This window comes from Monocercomonoides exilis (genome assembly GCF_001643675.1).
Source record: "Monocercomonoides exilis strain PA203 chromosome Unknown scaffold52-633478, whole genome shotgun sequence".
In the NCBI taxonomy this organism is placed as follows: Eukaryota; Preaxostyla; order Oxymonadida; family Polymastigidae; genus Monocercomonoides; species Monocercomonoides exilis.
This window is the reverse complement of record NW_027150597.1, coordinates 102,992-118,036: the sequence shown is the minus strand read 5'-3', so window position 1 is coordinate 118,036 and position 15,045 is coordinate 102,992. Positions and strand designations below refer to the sequence as shown.

Sequence of the window (15,045 nt, the reverse complement as noted above, 5' to 3'; positions counted from 1 at the left end):
CCCCGACCGCCCCTCGCCCTTCTTCGTCCCGGTGCTGTCGTCTGCTGCTGCCCAGGAGGATGGCAGCCACATGGCGCTCACCCTCCGCGGGGCGCTCCTCCTGCCCTGCAGCCTCGCCTTCCGCCTCGTCACAAGCGCAGACGGCGTGGATGTGGTCGACAGCCACGAGTTCGCAGACGACGGGTATGTGTCGGAGAGCGAGGCGCGGGGGCGTGTCCCGCTGGCCACCTTTGCCTCTGCACCCCCCTCTGCCGAAATCAGCGTTGCTGTCCTGTTTGGCGGGGCTGACGGCGCGCTGTGTGCAACACCACCCCTCGTCCTCAAAAACAGGTCAGAGCCTGCCAGCGCTGCCCACCCGGCCGAGGCTGCCGCACCGGCACTCCCGTCCTGGCTCGTGCTCCTCCTCGTTGCCTTCGGCCTGCTGTTCCTCGCTGCGCTGGCGGTGTCGGTTGCTGCCACAGTCCGTTGGAGAAAGCAAAAGAGGAGAACAGAAGAGTTGGAGGTGATTGTGAATGATAATATCAGAAAAGATCCGAAGGCGTTCGAGATGGTGACAATGGAGATGTCACCAGAGGAGCAGTGGAGGAGGGCAGAAAGAGAGGCTGAGAAGAAGAATGAGGAGAGGTTCAAGAAGAGAGTGTATGAGAATAGCTTGGGACACTCAGAGTCATCGGAGCATCTTTTGAGTGAGAGTGGCTCCACTGAATATATTTTGGGAAAGGATTCAGACAAGATTCCTGATTGGGCATTGGAAAAGGTTGAAGAGGAAGAGACAAGAAAGAGAACACCATCACCATCCATCTCATCCATCTCATCCACTTCAACAACTGACTCAGATTCGACTTTTGTTCGATCAGAGAGTCTGTGCCCAACCACCTCATCCATGTCAAACCTTGTGGATGCGATGGCCTGTTCATCGCCTCATGAGAAGCTGATTGTGGACCTGAGGGATTCGCTGTTCATGCTGCTGCATGGAAGGAACGAGAAGAAGGAGATGGCAATTGGCACTTTGGAGGAGAGGGAAATGACAGCTGCTCAGATCCTGTTCTGGGTGGCGAATCTCGCACTCCACTCCTTTGACGAGATGGAAAACGGATTGTCTTCGCTGGCCAATCTCAGCCCCCACATTGTGCTGTTCTCAGAGCACATGGTGATCTGCATTGCCCTCCACTCCGACTGTTCATCTTCAGACGATTCCGACTCATCCTCCATCTCTTCGTCAACTGTTGTGACATCTGCCAGCGATGATGATGATGATGATGATGATAGAGACTCGCTGCCCTCATCTGCGTTTGAGGATGCAGATGACAATTGGAAGGAGTGCCTGAGGTGGAAGGCGCCGGAGCTGCAGATGAGCAAGAAGATGGGGGCAACAAAGGAGTCGGTGGCGTTCTCGATCGGGATGATGCTGTGGGAGTGCCTGGCGCTCCAGATCCCGTTTGGAGAGTATCCGGCCGAGGTGGCAGGGCAGAAGATCGCGAACGGGGAGAGGCCAAGGCTGGGGGCAGCAGGCGGAAGCACCCTGCTCGATGCAGTCAGGATGTGTCTCGAGCACGACCCTGGCTCCCGGCCGTCGCTCGTGCAGGCAAAGCGCGAGCTCATCCAGCGGTTTCCGAAGGGCGCAGCTGTGCCCACAGCATCCGATGCAATCACCCTCGGCTGCCAGTCCCAGCCACCCAGCACAGCCGCCTCCAGCGACCTGTTGGAGCCCAGCGGGCAGACAACGCTGAGATGAGCACCAAGCGCTCCTCCGCTGCTGCCCTGCCGAAAGGCTCAAACCTCGTGAGACAAATGCAAATACAAAGAAACAACAACAACAACAACAACAAATGCAGGAGAAGCGAAGTGGCTTCTGCACAGACAAGGCCTGCACAAAGTGGCCGCAAACACCCACTCGGTGGGCTCTGCTGATTGGGAACGACTGGCGTTGTTCCCCCCTTTTTCTCTTTCTTTGCCACTCTCAGTGGCATTTCCACCACACACACGATGCACCTTTTTTATCTCCCAGTTTTTTCTCCCAGATTTTTCTCCCAGTTTTTTCAACATTTTTGTTTGCTTTTGTTTGTGTGGCACATCAACCCTGCTTTTCATCTTGCAGATGACAGAGAAGAGAAGAAAAAAGAAAAGGAAAGGAAAGAAAAGAAAAGAAAACCATCCAATCTCCCTGTCACAATCTGTTTGTTCGATTTTTTTTTTAAAAATTTTTATTGGGAAAAAAAAAGAAAAAGAAAAAAAGGAAACACAAAACACAACAAAAAGGAAACAGCAGACACCTTCTAAGGCTTGCTCTCAATCTCCATCTCAACACCCTTCGCCCCCGAATCCTCCCCCAGAGCCCCAGCCTTCTCCTCCCCAGGCACCAGATCCTCAATGTCCATCATCTGCGACGCCAAAGACAAAGACGACGACGAAGACAAAGACAAAGATGAAGGCAAAGATGAAGGCAAAGATGAAGACGATCCAGAAGCAGAATCCAGCACAGACGACTGCAATGCCCCTTTCTCCCCTTCCATCTTCATCTCCTTCATCTCCTTCATCTCCTTCGCCTCCTTCATCTCCTCTCTCTCTTTCTGCTCTTTCTCCCGCTGCTTCAGCGTTTCTGGGTCTGAGTAGTAGTTCCGGCTCTTCACAAAATACTCCAGCGGGTTCATCGGCGCCTGGAGGTTGAACGAGATGTCTCCTCCGTGCCTGAAGTAATACATCACAGCACACGCTGGCTGCACACAAAGCACAACATAAATTCATCAATGCATGTACTGAAAAAGAATTGTTCATATAGACACAAAAATTAACAAGATATTTATTTATAAATAGAATATTTTTGGTTAGAGTGTTTTACCACTTTGAAAAAGAACGAACAGGATTGAAAGATTTTCGAGGAATAGTTGGAGAAGCAGGTCGTTTTGTTCGATTAGAAAGAGTAAAAGAAGCGGATGAAGTCACAGTTGAAGAAACAGAAGGAGAAATGTGTTGAGATCCAAGAAGATCAACAGAACTTGGGATGGAAGTCTGGTTGTGATATGAACTAAATGCCATTCTTTTGGATAATCTTGATGAAGAAGCAGAAGAAGCAGAAGAAGATGGAGACGGCAAAGAAGAAGTGCGAGATGTGGAAAGAGATCGAAGTGCCAGAGGTGGAACAATTGATCGAGAATTGCGAGATGAGTAATTTGCCTCAGGTGTTGATGTTGGATTCATCAGAGCAGACTGTGAGTGAATTGCAGAAACATATGGTGATTTTTGTGAAGTTCGCTCCTGATTTGGGAGTTGAACGGATGTTGCAGAAGAAGAAACAGCGGACGAAATGAAAGATAGCTTTGATGATGCTTCAGAAGAAAAAGGAAATGAAGTAAGTGAATTGTTGGAGTTGACAGGAAGTGATGATGTGGGATTTATTTTTGGTGTATTTTTGTAGATCAGATGCAACGATGAAGTGGATAGTGCGGTCAGTTGTGATTGAGAAGGGACAAGCGATGACTGAAAAATCTGAGAAGTTGCGTTTGGATAAGGAGAAATATGTTGTTTTGTGATATTATCTATCAATGAAGAATTGGATTTAGAAGCTGGTTGAGATAAAAGTGCATTAAATGAGGATGATGAAGGTGTGAAAGATGTTGGTTGGGAATAAGTTGTAGAATTTGAAGGTGGCTGTATTGAAGATCGTTTGAATTGAGTTGATGGCGTTTTAAAATCATTTTGAAGCTTTTGACTGCCCAATTTCATGGGTTGCATCCGAGAATTATCTGATTTCTGTTCAGAAACGAAATCAAAGATTTTGCCATTGTCTGTTTGATGCAATCTTCTTGAAGGCAAAGTCAACAACGATCGATTGTATTCTTGCTCATCTATTTTTTCAATTTCTTCTTTTCTATCAAGCACATCTTCCCTGTATTTCAACATCATTTCCCACCCAACATTCACAAAACATGTGGAAATAAGCTTGTTCTCGCGCGCACTCAGCATAATCTCATCTTTGGCTTTTTGAAGAAGGTTGTCCCTTTCATTCAATTTGTCAATCAAATCCCTAATTTCTCTCTCCGCCGCATTTCTTTGATTTTCTAATTCTTTGATTTTGTCTGTGAGAGTGCTAAGTTGTTCAACAAATGCTGTTTCTCTTTCCTTTTTGCAATTTTCTGACTTTCGCTTATCATTTTCCTCATTTTCTTTTCCTGTCATCAATTCATTGCTTATTCTTTCTAATTCTTCTTCCAATTCTTTTCTTTCCTTCCTTATGTTTTCAATTTCTTTGTTTAATTCTTCTTTCTCTTCAGACATTATCGCTCTTTCTTCTTCTTCTTTCATTCTCATCTTTCGCTCGTTGTCCAATTCTTGTTCAAGCTGCCTCTTTTGCGCAACCATTTCGTCAGAGATTCGTTGGACATCTCCTGCTGCCTTCTTTTCTTGCTCATTCATCAAATTCTGCAAGTTCTGAATTGTCAGAAGGAGAGTTTCTTTGTGCTTTCTTTTCTGATTCGCTTCTTCACTTTCGTCATCTTCACTGCACTCTTCAGAGTTCTTGTTAAAGTTTTCTTCTTCGCTTTCACTTCCTGAATTTAATGAATTTCTCTTATTTGATTGAGATTTGTCATTTAATTCCTTCAATTCATCAGCATATTTCTGTCTTTCTGCATCCATTTCTTTTGTTCTTTCTTCTTCTCTTTCTTCAAATTGTTGTGTTTGCTCTTTAAGTTGCCTTATCTCTTCCTCCATCTTCTGAGCATGCTGCAAATCCGCCTCTCGCTCTTTCTCTTTGATTTTCATCTTCTCCTCCACTTCCATCAACATCCTCTGCATTTTCATCTTTTCCTCTTCTGAATTCTTCAAATTCCCCGAAGCAACGGTGAGCCTACTGTTGAGAATCTCCATGTTCATTCTGAGTGCTTCGTTGGCTTCCACTTCACGTTCAAGCGAAGCTTCTTTGTCTGCAAGTTTCTCTCTCAGCGCTTTCACTTGCTGCGCTGCATGCAGCGCAGCTTCAAGAGCAGTGCGCGACTCGTCTGCTCTTTTGTCTCTGCTTCCATTCGATTTCAAAGAGCACAAATCATTTGGAGCGTCATCAACATCAAAATTGCCATCGGTTTCCGTTTTGTCATTCATCTTACTGTTTTCTTTTTTTGTTTCAAGTTTCTTTTTCGCTTTCTGCAATTCTTCTTCCAAATGCTTCATTTCTTTGCTCTTTCTATCTAAATCCTTTTCCAATCTTTCATTTTCTCTTTTCAGCACCCCAAACTCCTCTTCCATTGCTGTGTTATTCCTCAATCGCTCACGCATTTCATTAAGTTCTGTTCGACTTGCTGAGTTCTGTGCTTCAGCTGCAATTGCTTTCTCTTCGGCTTCTGCAAGAAGCTTTGTCAGCGAATCAATCCTCTGCCGGAGTCTGGCAACTTCTTTGTCTTGCTGCATATTTTGCGATATCTGTTCACTGCCAGCAGAAATATTCGACTGAAACATAGAAATATTTGGCAATTGGAGATGACCTGTATTGTTTTGAGATATTTCTCCGAATTGCATGGAAGATGCATCAAATCCTGCCGAAGAGGAAGATTGAACATTGCCCGAAACATCACCAGGATGCAAATCGTTTTCTGAAGTGGATGTAGGAAGAGGAGGTGTCGGAGTGCAAGAAAGAGAAGGGAGGAAAGAAGACGAACGAGAAGAAGACGACATTTCAGATGAAGCATTTGTGCGATGCGTCAAGACAGCTTCGTCTGACTCCGCGTCTTTTCCGCATTCAGATGAATCAGAAATATTCGAAAGAGAATGCATGTGTCTTCCGTCTTTTGAAATGAAAGAAGCTACAGCAGTCGAAGCAAACACATACTCAGATGGAGACGAAGGAGAAAATAACGAAGACGTGCCAGAAGTGTCAGGCAGCTCATTGCGGGTGGAACGAGAAGCTTGTGAAGGAGACGCGGGAAGAGGCTCTCCACCACACTGAATCATCGTCAAGTCATAAATCTTCCTCTTCATCTCCTCGGCCTCCTGCTGCAGCTGCACCACCTGCTTTTGAAGATCGTTTCGTTCTTGTTGAACCTGATGAAGCCGTTCTCCAGAATCAGTGACGTGCTTACTGGATCTGTATTCTGAGTCGCAGGATTCAGAATGTTCTTGTGCACTTTCTTTTTCTGTATTTGGCTTATCTTTACCAGAGTTTACAATACCCTCTTCATTATCACGTTTTGCATCATCAGATTTTTTGGGAAGCATAAAACCACCAGAAGAAGTGATTTTCGGTGATAAGCACTCATCAACAGGTTGAAAGGATGATTTGCCAAGGGATACATCAATTGACTGGTTGAGTGCAGTCACAAATTGAGAGGCAGAGAGAAGTTGTGAAGATTCATTTTCAGATTCGAGTGGCCCTTCATCATTTTTGTTATGTTCATACTTTCTGATATCGCTTTCTGAGTTTCTTTCATTTTCTTCTGCACAAATATCGTCTAAATCAAAATTATACGATGAATTGCATTTTTTTGGATCACCAGCTGCTTGCTTATCGCTACAACTGTGCAACAGTTTGAGCTGCATTATTGATTCGCGAAGAGATTCAACCACATCTGCAACAGGAGATTGATGAACTTTCTGATTATGTATATTTAACTCTTTCTTCGTAGGTGTGATAGGAGGTGATGTGCTCTTTGGAATTAAATCAACAGAAACCGAATTTTCATGAGCCTGTTCTTGTTGTGACATGAGCATGGGACCAATCTATTTAAAGTGAAAAATCAAATTACGCACAAATAAACAAATTGTAACAAAATACCTCTTGGAGCATGGTCATTAGAACTGTCTGAGACTCTTCTGAAAGTGATAGTATATGTGTGACACATTCTTCTTTTAGCAAAGGGTGATAGCACGAAGCAAATAATAGCAGCTGGCAAAACGAATAAACTTGATTAATGTCAAATGGAGGCTAATTTTAAAATAATGAAATTAAGACAGAATTCTTTCTTTGGAATCAAACCTTTAAGAAAGAGCTTATCGCACGTTCTTCGAAGAAAGTTGTTTGAATTTGAAAATTAAGCCGAAACTTAAAGAAATCGATTAAAGTTTTAACAAATGTTTCAGAGGAGCATTTGTCTACATTTTCATTTGTAATTTGTTCCGAATCTTCTGAAGATTGAAGTCTGAATTGAACACAAAAAATTAAATGTTCATTTAAGCAATATGAAGTAAAAGCATTTCAAACAGATAATTCAAAATTTTCGAAAGTGTTTCTCCATCCTCCAAATTTTTAAGAGAAGTACACGACAGATTAAGCTGAGTAAAGGATTCTACCCATTCGCATAAGCCTTGTTCATTATTTTCCATCCAAAAAAGCACAATTATGTTTTGAATGGATAATAATAATAATAAAGGTTTATCATTGAAAAATTATTTTGCCTATGAATTTTCAATAATAATTATTTATCGTTCAAAATATTTCAAAACTTCAAATTTGAAATGAAATTGTATGGGATATTGTTATTCAGCAAAAAATTTTCGTTTCTGTTTGAAGGAAGCATATGTCAGAAGAACTCGTTAATGGCGAGGATGAAAATGGAATTTGTTTAACGACTGAGATGATAGGACCTTGTCTTAGTCACCTCCAAGCATCAAGTTTGATATATTTTGATTATTAAATGATGAATGTCTACTGTTTTGATATTGATTCAAAACATTTAAAAATATATTATTAAAAAATTTTTTCCGTTATGTAGATGAAGGATTGTCGCAGGCATACACTCGATTGACAATGGTTGATATGGGAATAGAAAATATTGATATAATCAGTCAATATCGGTTTTTGCGATTTATAAATTTTTCGCATAACTGCATCAAAGACGTTACTCCGTTGGGATCTCCTCTTTTGCGTAATATCGTTGCTTTGGATCTTTCTCGAAATAAAATTCAAAATCCAAAAATTGCACAAAAGCCTTCTTTACAGATTTTAGACCTCAGTGAAAATAACATCAGCGAGCTTCAAGTTGATTCGTTTTTACATCCCTTTCTTACGACCCTGAACCTCAATGGAAATAAAATCTCTCGGCTAGTTGGATTATCTGATCCTTCAATTCCTCTAAGGTTTCTTGAAATAAGGGCAAACATACTTACAAACTGTGATGGACTAAATCCAAACATCGAAGAATTGGATATGGTTTGCTTTTTCTTAATTATTTTAAGACTTTTTAAGCATTTCTGCATTCAATTATTATTGTATTTTCTCTTTTAGTCAGGAAATATGATTACTGACTTGTCAGGAATTATTGCGTGCAGCAAGCTAAAGCGCTTAATTTTAGCACATAATCCTATTAGTGATCTTTCGTCATTGCCATCTGACGGGCTTCCAATGCTTGAGGAAATTGATTTATCCAGAAATAAGATTCTCGATATGAAGCAACTACCTCTTTTAAAACGAGTAAAAGGGTTAAAAAATGTTTGGTTGAAGGGGAATCCCTTTGGAATAGGACTGGAAGATGGCTATAGAGTTGAGGTGCTATCATTTATTCCGTGGCTCGAAAAGCTTGATGGGAAGAGAGTAACGGAAGAGGAGTTGCAGATGGCTGCCGAGCGGAAAGAGCAAAGAGAAGAGGAAGAAAGACAGAAAGAAGAGGAGGAAAGATTAAGAAAAGAAGAAGAAGAACGAATTCGTAAAGAGGAAGAAGAAAGGAAAAGAGAAGAGGAAGAGCTGAAGAGGAAGGAAGAAGCTGAACTGGAAGAGCTGAGAAAAAAAGAGGAAGAAGAAAGAAGGTTGCAAGAAGAAGAGGTTTGTTACGATAAAGGATTTTTAAACAGTTTTGTGGAAACTATTGTTTTTGTATATTGTTTTTTGTGGTCTTTCAAAATGAATTGAAGTTGTTTATTGAAAGTATTCTCAATTTAATGCATTCATTTATTCATTTTGTTATTTTTCTTTTAAATATCAGGAAGAGAAAGAGAAACAAGAAAGAGAAACAGAAGAAGAAATGCTAAATCAGAATGAAGAAACAGAAAACAGCGAAGAAGAAGAAACAAGAGAAGATGGGGAGGATGAAGAAGATGAAGAAGAAGAAAACGAATACGAAGACAATGAAGAAGAAGATAGTTGAAAAGATTCTTTTAGAGCATCTCACTTCGCTAATTCTCAACCATTTCATGATTTATTTATCTCTATAGATGCTTTATTTTTGTGTTATTCCACAAAATTTCCTTCTGTTTCATAAATAATTTTAAGTTAATTCAAGTGATGCAAAAGTTAAAATATTTTTCGATTTATTTTTGGGGGAAAAAAAAATACAAAGAATACATAAAAATACTTTTCTCTCCAAAGACACGAACATAAAAGGAATAGCATTATAATGAATCAAAAACTTCAGTTTCCAATTTGTTGAAATGCTTGAAAATCAAGGAAATAATACCTTGAAACTCCATCCTTCAAGTCGCTCTTTGACCAGAGAAAAAAAAAATGAATAAACGACTTTTTAAAAGTGAAAGTTAACCAATGAGCTGAATAAAAATAAGAAAAGATTAACTTTGCGCTTCTTCTCTTGCACCAAAATACGAAGTGACCATCCTGCAATTTAAACAATACAGCAAACGCCATCACTCAACGACAACTTTCTCTTTTTCGATTTCTTATATCCCAAAACGTAGCTAACTTGCTTTTTGTTAAGTGCATCTTTCCTATGTTTTCTAACCAAAGCAAGAGCATCTGCAGGGTCCATTCCAAATTCAATCAAAGCACAGCACACAAATTCTGGAGCACTGTATCAGCAAGTTTTAAGTAGTACGTTGTAAATGTGCAAAAATTGAAAGCAGATGCAAATCGGTAATAAATGATTTGTGAAATGTTTTTTCACATTTATGTGGAAATAAACAATAGCAGTGTTTTGATAATACAAAAAATTGAAGCAATGTGAATTTCTTATAAAAATAAAAACTTTTTCGTTCAAACCGTCCAAGACCTGCCGAACAATGAACAGCAATTGTTGGTTTTGAAGCACTGTCTTTCTTTGCGGCAATTGATTCAAGTAACTCAAACCACTATTAAAAAAAGAAACGATACAACAAAACGTAAATTGTGATATTACATAAGATTTACTGAAACCTGATTAAGAAACTCTGGAGGAGGAGAATCACCATCAGGAAATGCCCAATCCTGAAAGAATTGAAAAAAAAATAGTTTTTCAAATGATCACTCAAATGCACACATGAAACTGAACTCCATCTTTTTCAAGGTTTTCAGTTGGATACATGTCGTGCGACAATCGAACTACATGCTTTATGCTGTGCTCTGCAAGTTGACGCCCAAAGACATCAAGCAAAGTTGTTTTAGGTGTGCCACATATGAAAAAAATCCAATATTTTGTTTCAATAAGCGAAGGAGGATGCGAAAATGCTGATGTAATGTTCTATTAAATCAAAAATAATATTTATAAAAAAATACAACGTTAAAACGTAAAGCACAAAACCTGCATGGCAAAATAACGAGGTTAAATTCCAATAAGGAAATAAAATTTTAAGAATTAACTCGACTTTCAAGGCGTGATGAAAGATAAAACGGTTTCCCGGACTGGAGCCTCAGAACACAGACTCAATCAGTATTCTATAATGGTTAAAATGACCCATTAGTGCTCATTTTTTCGAACATGTTTTTCATTCTCTTCTCTTTCATTCAAATAACAGATTCTTTTCTTATTCCTGTACAAGAGGGAAAAGAATTTTGCGTTTCAGATGATTATGCAACTGAAACACTTGTTCAAGTAAAATATAAATTTGAAGTACACAAAAATGAAACGAATCGTCGTCCTGTGGGTGTTACAGTTTCGGTTGTTGACCCTAACGGAGCTGATATTTTACGATCCGAGCAAAAGCCAAGTGGTTTATTTTCATTTACGTCAATGGTTCCGGGGGAACATCAACTTTGCTTAGCAACTAACTCATCATTTTTGTCATCAAAAAGAACGCTTTATTTATCAATGGATGTTAAAACCGGCTTTGGAGACTCTATTGCTGATCAAGAAGCTAACGAGGCACCTGAAATGTTTTTAAAGCGCTTGGAATCGAAAATGCATATGATTGAAGCTGAGCAAAAATACTATCTTCAACGTCACAATGAACTAATTACAACTGAATCAAATAATGCACTGAGAATAGTTATCTTTCATATCATTCAAATTTTAATTGTCATTGGTTTCGGTTATTTGCAACTTCGCTTCTTTATTAAGTTTTTGAAACTTAGGAAAATCATTTGAAAGCATGTCAACACACGTCATTTTTTAAACACTTTTTTGTTCTTTTGTTTTTTCGGGAAATTATTCTTTTTTCTGAAATAAAAAGTACATCATGAGATAGACTTGTTTCAGAATTTATATTGAACTTTGAATAATGTTTGTTGTTTTTGTTTGATTTGTACAGAATTTTTAATTTCTATTTTCAAAGAAAAAATCAATCAATTGATAATTTAAATAAAAGCTACAAACCCTTAACAACTTTATGCAAGTTCTTCGTTCAAAACAACAATCATCCTACCGTCCGGCTTCAAGGGTTGATAAATATGAGTTATCATTTTACAATGTAGAGCCGACAGATACTGTGTCTCTTGATGATTTTTATCAACTTGGATTTCTTCGAAGTCAATGTAGTGCTTCTTTTTTGATTTTTTAAATAAATTTCTTTTGAATTTGAAGTTCACAAGAGATTGTTGGAACTAACTGGAAAGACCAGAGAAGAGCAAATAAATATTTTTGCGGCAATTGAAAGTGATTCTCAATTCCGTCCAATAATGACAAAAAGAGGTGATCAAGCTTCTCATTGGATCTATAAGCTTGCCTGTGCAAAAAAGTACGTTTATTATGAAATACATTGCTACATAATTATTAAATTTTTTATTTTTATAGTCATGAGCTTGCTAGGACATTCGTGAATAGTGAAGTTATAATATTCTCTTTTAGATATACTGATGCTACATTACAGCAACAAACTGCATTTATCAATAAAAATAATTTTGCCTACGATGATGTATGTCTCATTTCATAACGTTTTTAAAAACTAATTAAATTTTATTGACTTTTTGAAATTTAATGAACGTGAATTACAAATATTTTAGCCTGACGATTCGTTCAAGAAAAAGATAAAGAATTGGCTCCAATGGCAACAAGTCTCGGATAGCACTCTGAGTGAATACGGAAATGATGTTAATTTAAAAGATTATTTTTTGGTATGATCTTTTTGATTGTTTTTTTCAACTTTTTCCTTTATTCTCCTTTAATTTCGTATAAATTGAATTTTAAAAATAAAAGGTTCCATGGCAGCGATGCCCCACTCTTATTCAACAGCGTAGAGCATATCTTTGTGGAAGTGTAGCTGTTGTTCATCGTAAACATTTGTGTCGTGTGTTTGAAACAATTATGGCCGAGGTTTGTTGGAAATAAAGAGCATCTAGTTAAAGAATAGTGACATATTTTTTTTTTTTAATGTAATAACTTTAAAAGCTTTTCAATCTTTGAAAATTCACTTTTTTCTATTCACCTTTCACATTGATTCTTTTCCACAAATATTTTATCATTTCTGCCCATAGCGTTTGCAAAAGGATATGGATACTGCTGCCAATCTTTATGAAAAGTTATCAAAAACGGATCCAAGAATTGTATGCAATTTGTTTTATCTGATATTATTATTAAACTATGTCTATGTTTTTTTTTTTTTTTTTTTTTTTTTTTTTTTTTTTTTTTTCGGCAATCAACAATATAAATTTTAATAGTGTACGTATCTCGAAGCCATAATTCGTCAGCCTGAAGTTGCTTCAAAGGATGTAAGCATTGCTGGAGCACGAATAAACAATAGCAATGTTGATGCAGTTTGTGTTTTATTTTGGCTTTAAATTATAGTCAAATTCTATTTATTTAAAAAAAATTAAATTTTTGTATACACTTTTACTATTAAAAATTTGTTTTTTATTTTATTTTATTTTTATTTCATTGATGTGCAGTTTGCAGCAGCTTCATTTCCTCTTTGCATGATGATGATTCACCGGCATCTTCGAAGAGCACATCATCTGAAATACGAAGGAAGGGTGCAATATCAGCTATTTTTGAAGGTTTCTTTTGCTGATTGCTATTTTATTCGAAGAAGAACTTCATGAAACCGGATTAAATTTCTTTCTCTGAATGTGGTTTTCTAGGGATGCGGAATGGGACTTGAAGAAACAATGGCGTTGTTCAGGGGAGAGTTAACTCAAACAGTGGGTGATACGAAGTTTGAGAGAGAATATGCTTATGGAATCCGATATAATTATGGACTTGAAGGGAAAAGGGCAAATTTCAAGCCAAAATCGTATGTTGCGCTATCAAAGACTCGAGAAGAGTGGAAATGCACTTTCTTTTTTTGTGTTTTGTTTTTGAGATAAGCTCAACTGAAGCATTCGCTATTCTGTTATATTTTTGATTCGGAAAGTTTCATTTTTTTCTCCCCTTTGACAAATTTACATTTTATAAAAATTTAGCTGTCGCTCAATGATATCCGGACCAGCTCCAAGCACTTCTGACCAATGTCACGGATGCCCTTTTGCGTGGATGCAGAAAGACGAGTTGAGACATGCTCTTATTGAAACAGCTTCTCTAACACCAAAGGAAGCAGATGAAGTTTATGACACGTTAGTTGAAGGTGGAGGAAAGAAATGTGAAGTTTGAAAAATAATATTTAAAAGATATACCTTAAAAATTGTTTGTGTTTATGAATTTGTGTTGTGCTTTGTGTGCAGCCAGCGTGTGCTGTGATGTATTACTTCAGGCACGGAGGAGACATCTCGTTCAACCTCCAGGCGCCGATGAACCCGCTGGAGTATTTTGTGAAGAGCCGGAACTACTACTCAGACCCAGAAACGCTGAAGCAGCGGGAGAAAGAGCAGAAAGAGAGAGAGGAGATGAAGGAGGCGAAGGAGATGAAGGAGATGAAGGAGATGAAGATGGAAGGGGAGAAAGGGGCATTGCAGTCGTCTGTGCTGGATTCTGCTTCTGGATCGTCTTCATCTTTGCCTTCATCTTTGCCTTCATCTTTGTCTTTGTCTTCGTCGTCGTCTTTGTCTTTGGCGTCGCAGATGATGGACATTGAGGATCTGGTGCCTGGGGAGGAGAAGGCTGGGGCTCTGGGGGAGGATTCGGGGGCGAAGGGTGTTGAGATGGAGATTGAGAGCAAGCCTTAGAAAGTGTCTGCTGTTTCCTTTTTGTTGTGTTTTGTGTTTCCTTTTTTTCTTTTTTTTTTTCCCAATAAAAATTTTTAAAAAAAAAATCGAACAAACAGATTGTGACAGGGAGATTGGATGGTTTTCTTTCCTTTTTTCTTCTCTTCTCTGTCATCTGCAAGATGAAAAGCAGGGTTGATGTGCCACACAAACAAAAGCAAACAAAAATGAAGAAAAAACTGGGAGAAAAAACTGGGAGAAAAAACTGGGAGATAAAAAAGGTGCATCGTGTGTGTGGTGGAAATGCCACTGAGAGTGGCAAAGAAAGAGAAAAAGGGGGGAACAACGCCAGTCGTTCCCAATCAGCAGAGCCCACCGAGTGGGTGTTTGTGGCCACTTTGTGCAGGCCTTGTCTGTGCAGAAGCCACTTCGCTTCTCCTGCATTTGTTGTTGTTTCTTTGTATTTGCATTTGTCTCATGAGGTTTGAGCCTTTCGGCAGGGCAGCAGCGGAGGAGCGCTTGGTGCTCATCTCAGCGTTGTCTGCCCGCTGGGCTCCAACAGGTCGCTGGAGGCGGCTGTGCTGGGGGGCTGGGACTGGCAGCCGAGGGTGATTGTATCGGATGCTGTGGGCACAGCTGCGCCCTTCGGAAACCGCTGGATGAGCTCGCGCTTTGCCTGCACGAGCGACGGCCGGGAGCCAGGGTCGTGCTCGAGACACATCCTGACTGCATCGAGCAGGGTGCTTCCGCCTGCTGCCCCCAGCCTTGGCCTCTCCCCGTTCGCGATCTTCTGCCCTGCCACCTCGGCCGGATACTCCCCAAACGGGATCTGGAGCGCCAGGCACTCCCACAGCATCATCCCGATCGAGAACGCCACCGACTCCTTTGTTGCCCCCATCTTCTTG

General features: G+C 39.7%; 5 protein-coding genes across 5 annotated transcripts; 3 read left to right on the top strand and 2 right to left on the bottom strand.

The window, feature by feature from the left end:
- Positions 1 to 70: 70 nt before the first annotated feature.
- MONOS_15095 (uncharacterized protein) lies at positions 71 to 1,735 on the top strand (the record flags this gene model as incomplete). Its single annotated transcript, XM_067867948.1, has 1 exon — positions 71 to 1,735. One exon carries the CDS (start codon positions 71 to 73, stop codon positions 1,733 to 1,735), a length of 1,665 nt encoding a protein of 554 aa, XP_067720600.1.
- A 541-nt stretch (positions 1,736 to 2,276) lies between these two features.
- MONOS_15094 (uncharacterized protein) lies at positions 2,277 to 6,781 on the bottom strand (the record flags this gene model as incomplete). Its single annotated transcript, XM_067867947.1, has 3 exons — positions 2,277 to 2,717; positions 2,860 to 6,708; positions 6,764 to 6,781. 3 exons carry the CDS (start codon positions 6,779 to 6,781, stop codon positions 2,277 to 2,279), a joined length of 4,308 nt encoding a protein of 1,435 aa, XP_067720599.1.
- Positions 6,782 to 7,365: 584 nt separating this feature from the next.
- On the top strand, positions 7,366 to 9,272 carry MONOS_15093 (putative axonemal leucine-rich repeat protein). The gene is made up of 5 exons (XM_067867946.1): positions 7,366 to 7,451; positions 7,499 to 7,599; positions 7,701 to 8,137; positions 8,213 to 8,746; positions 8,907 to 9,272. The coding sequence occupies exons 1-5, from the start codon at positions 7,444 to 7,446 to the stop codon at positions 9,066 to 9,068; spliced, it is 1,242 nt and encodes a 413-aa protein (XP_067720598.1). The 5' UTR covers positions 7,366 to 7,443; the 3' UTR covers positions 9,069 to 9,272.
- On the bottom strand, positions 9,204 to 10,568 carry MONOS_15092 (putative protein tyrosine phosphatase type IVA protein 1). Its single transcript, XM_067867945.1, has 5 exons — positions 10,431 to 10,568; positions 10,170 to 10,370; positions 10,067 to 10,117; positions 9,914 to 10,002; positions 9,204 to 9,723 (listed from the first exon to the last, which is right to left on the bottom strand). The coding sequence occupies exons 1-5, from the start codon at positions 10,434 to 10,436 to the stop codon at positions 9,540 to 9,542; spliced, it is 531 nt and encodes a 176-aa protein (XP_067720597.1). The 5' UTR covers positions 10,437 to 10,568; the 3' UTR covers positions 9,204 to 9,539.
- An 886-nt stretch (positions 10,569 to 11,454) lies between these two features.
- On the top strand, positions 11,455 to 14,566 carry MONOS_15091 (DNA primase large subunit; the record flags this gene model as incomplete). The annotated part of the gene is made up of 11 exons (XM_067867944.1): positions 11,455 to 11,599; positions 11,649 to 11,802; positions 11,859 to 11,979; positions 12,068 to 12,178; positions 12,261 to 12,377; positions 12,539 to 12,607; positions 12,722 to 12,817; positions 12,950 to 13,057; positions 13,142 to 13,293; positions 13,463 to 13,643; positions 13,721 to 14,566. 11 exons carry the CDS (start codon positions 11,455 to 11,457, stop codon positions 14,159 to 14,161), a joined length of 1,695 nt encoding a protein of 564 aa, XP_067720596.1. The 3' UTR covers positions 14,162 to 14,566.
- Between the last annotated feature and the right edge of the window lie 479 nt (positions 14,567 to 15,045).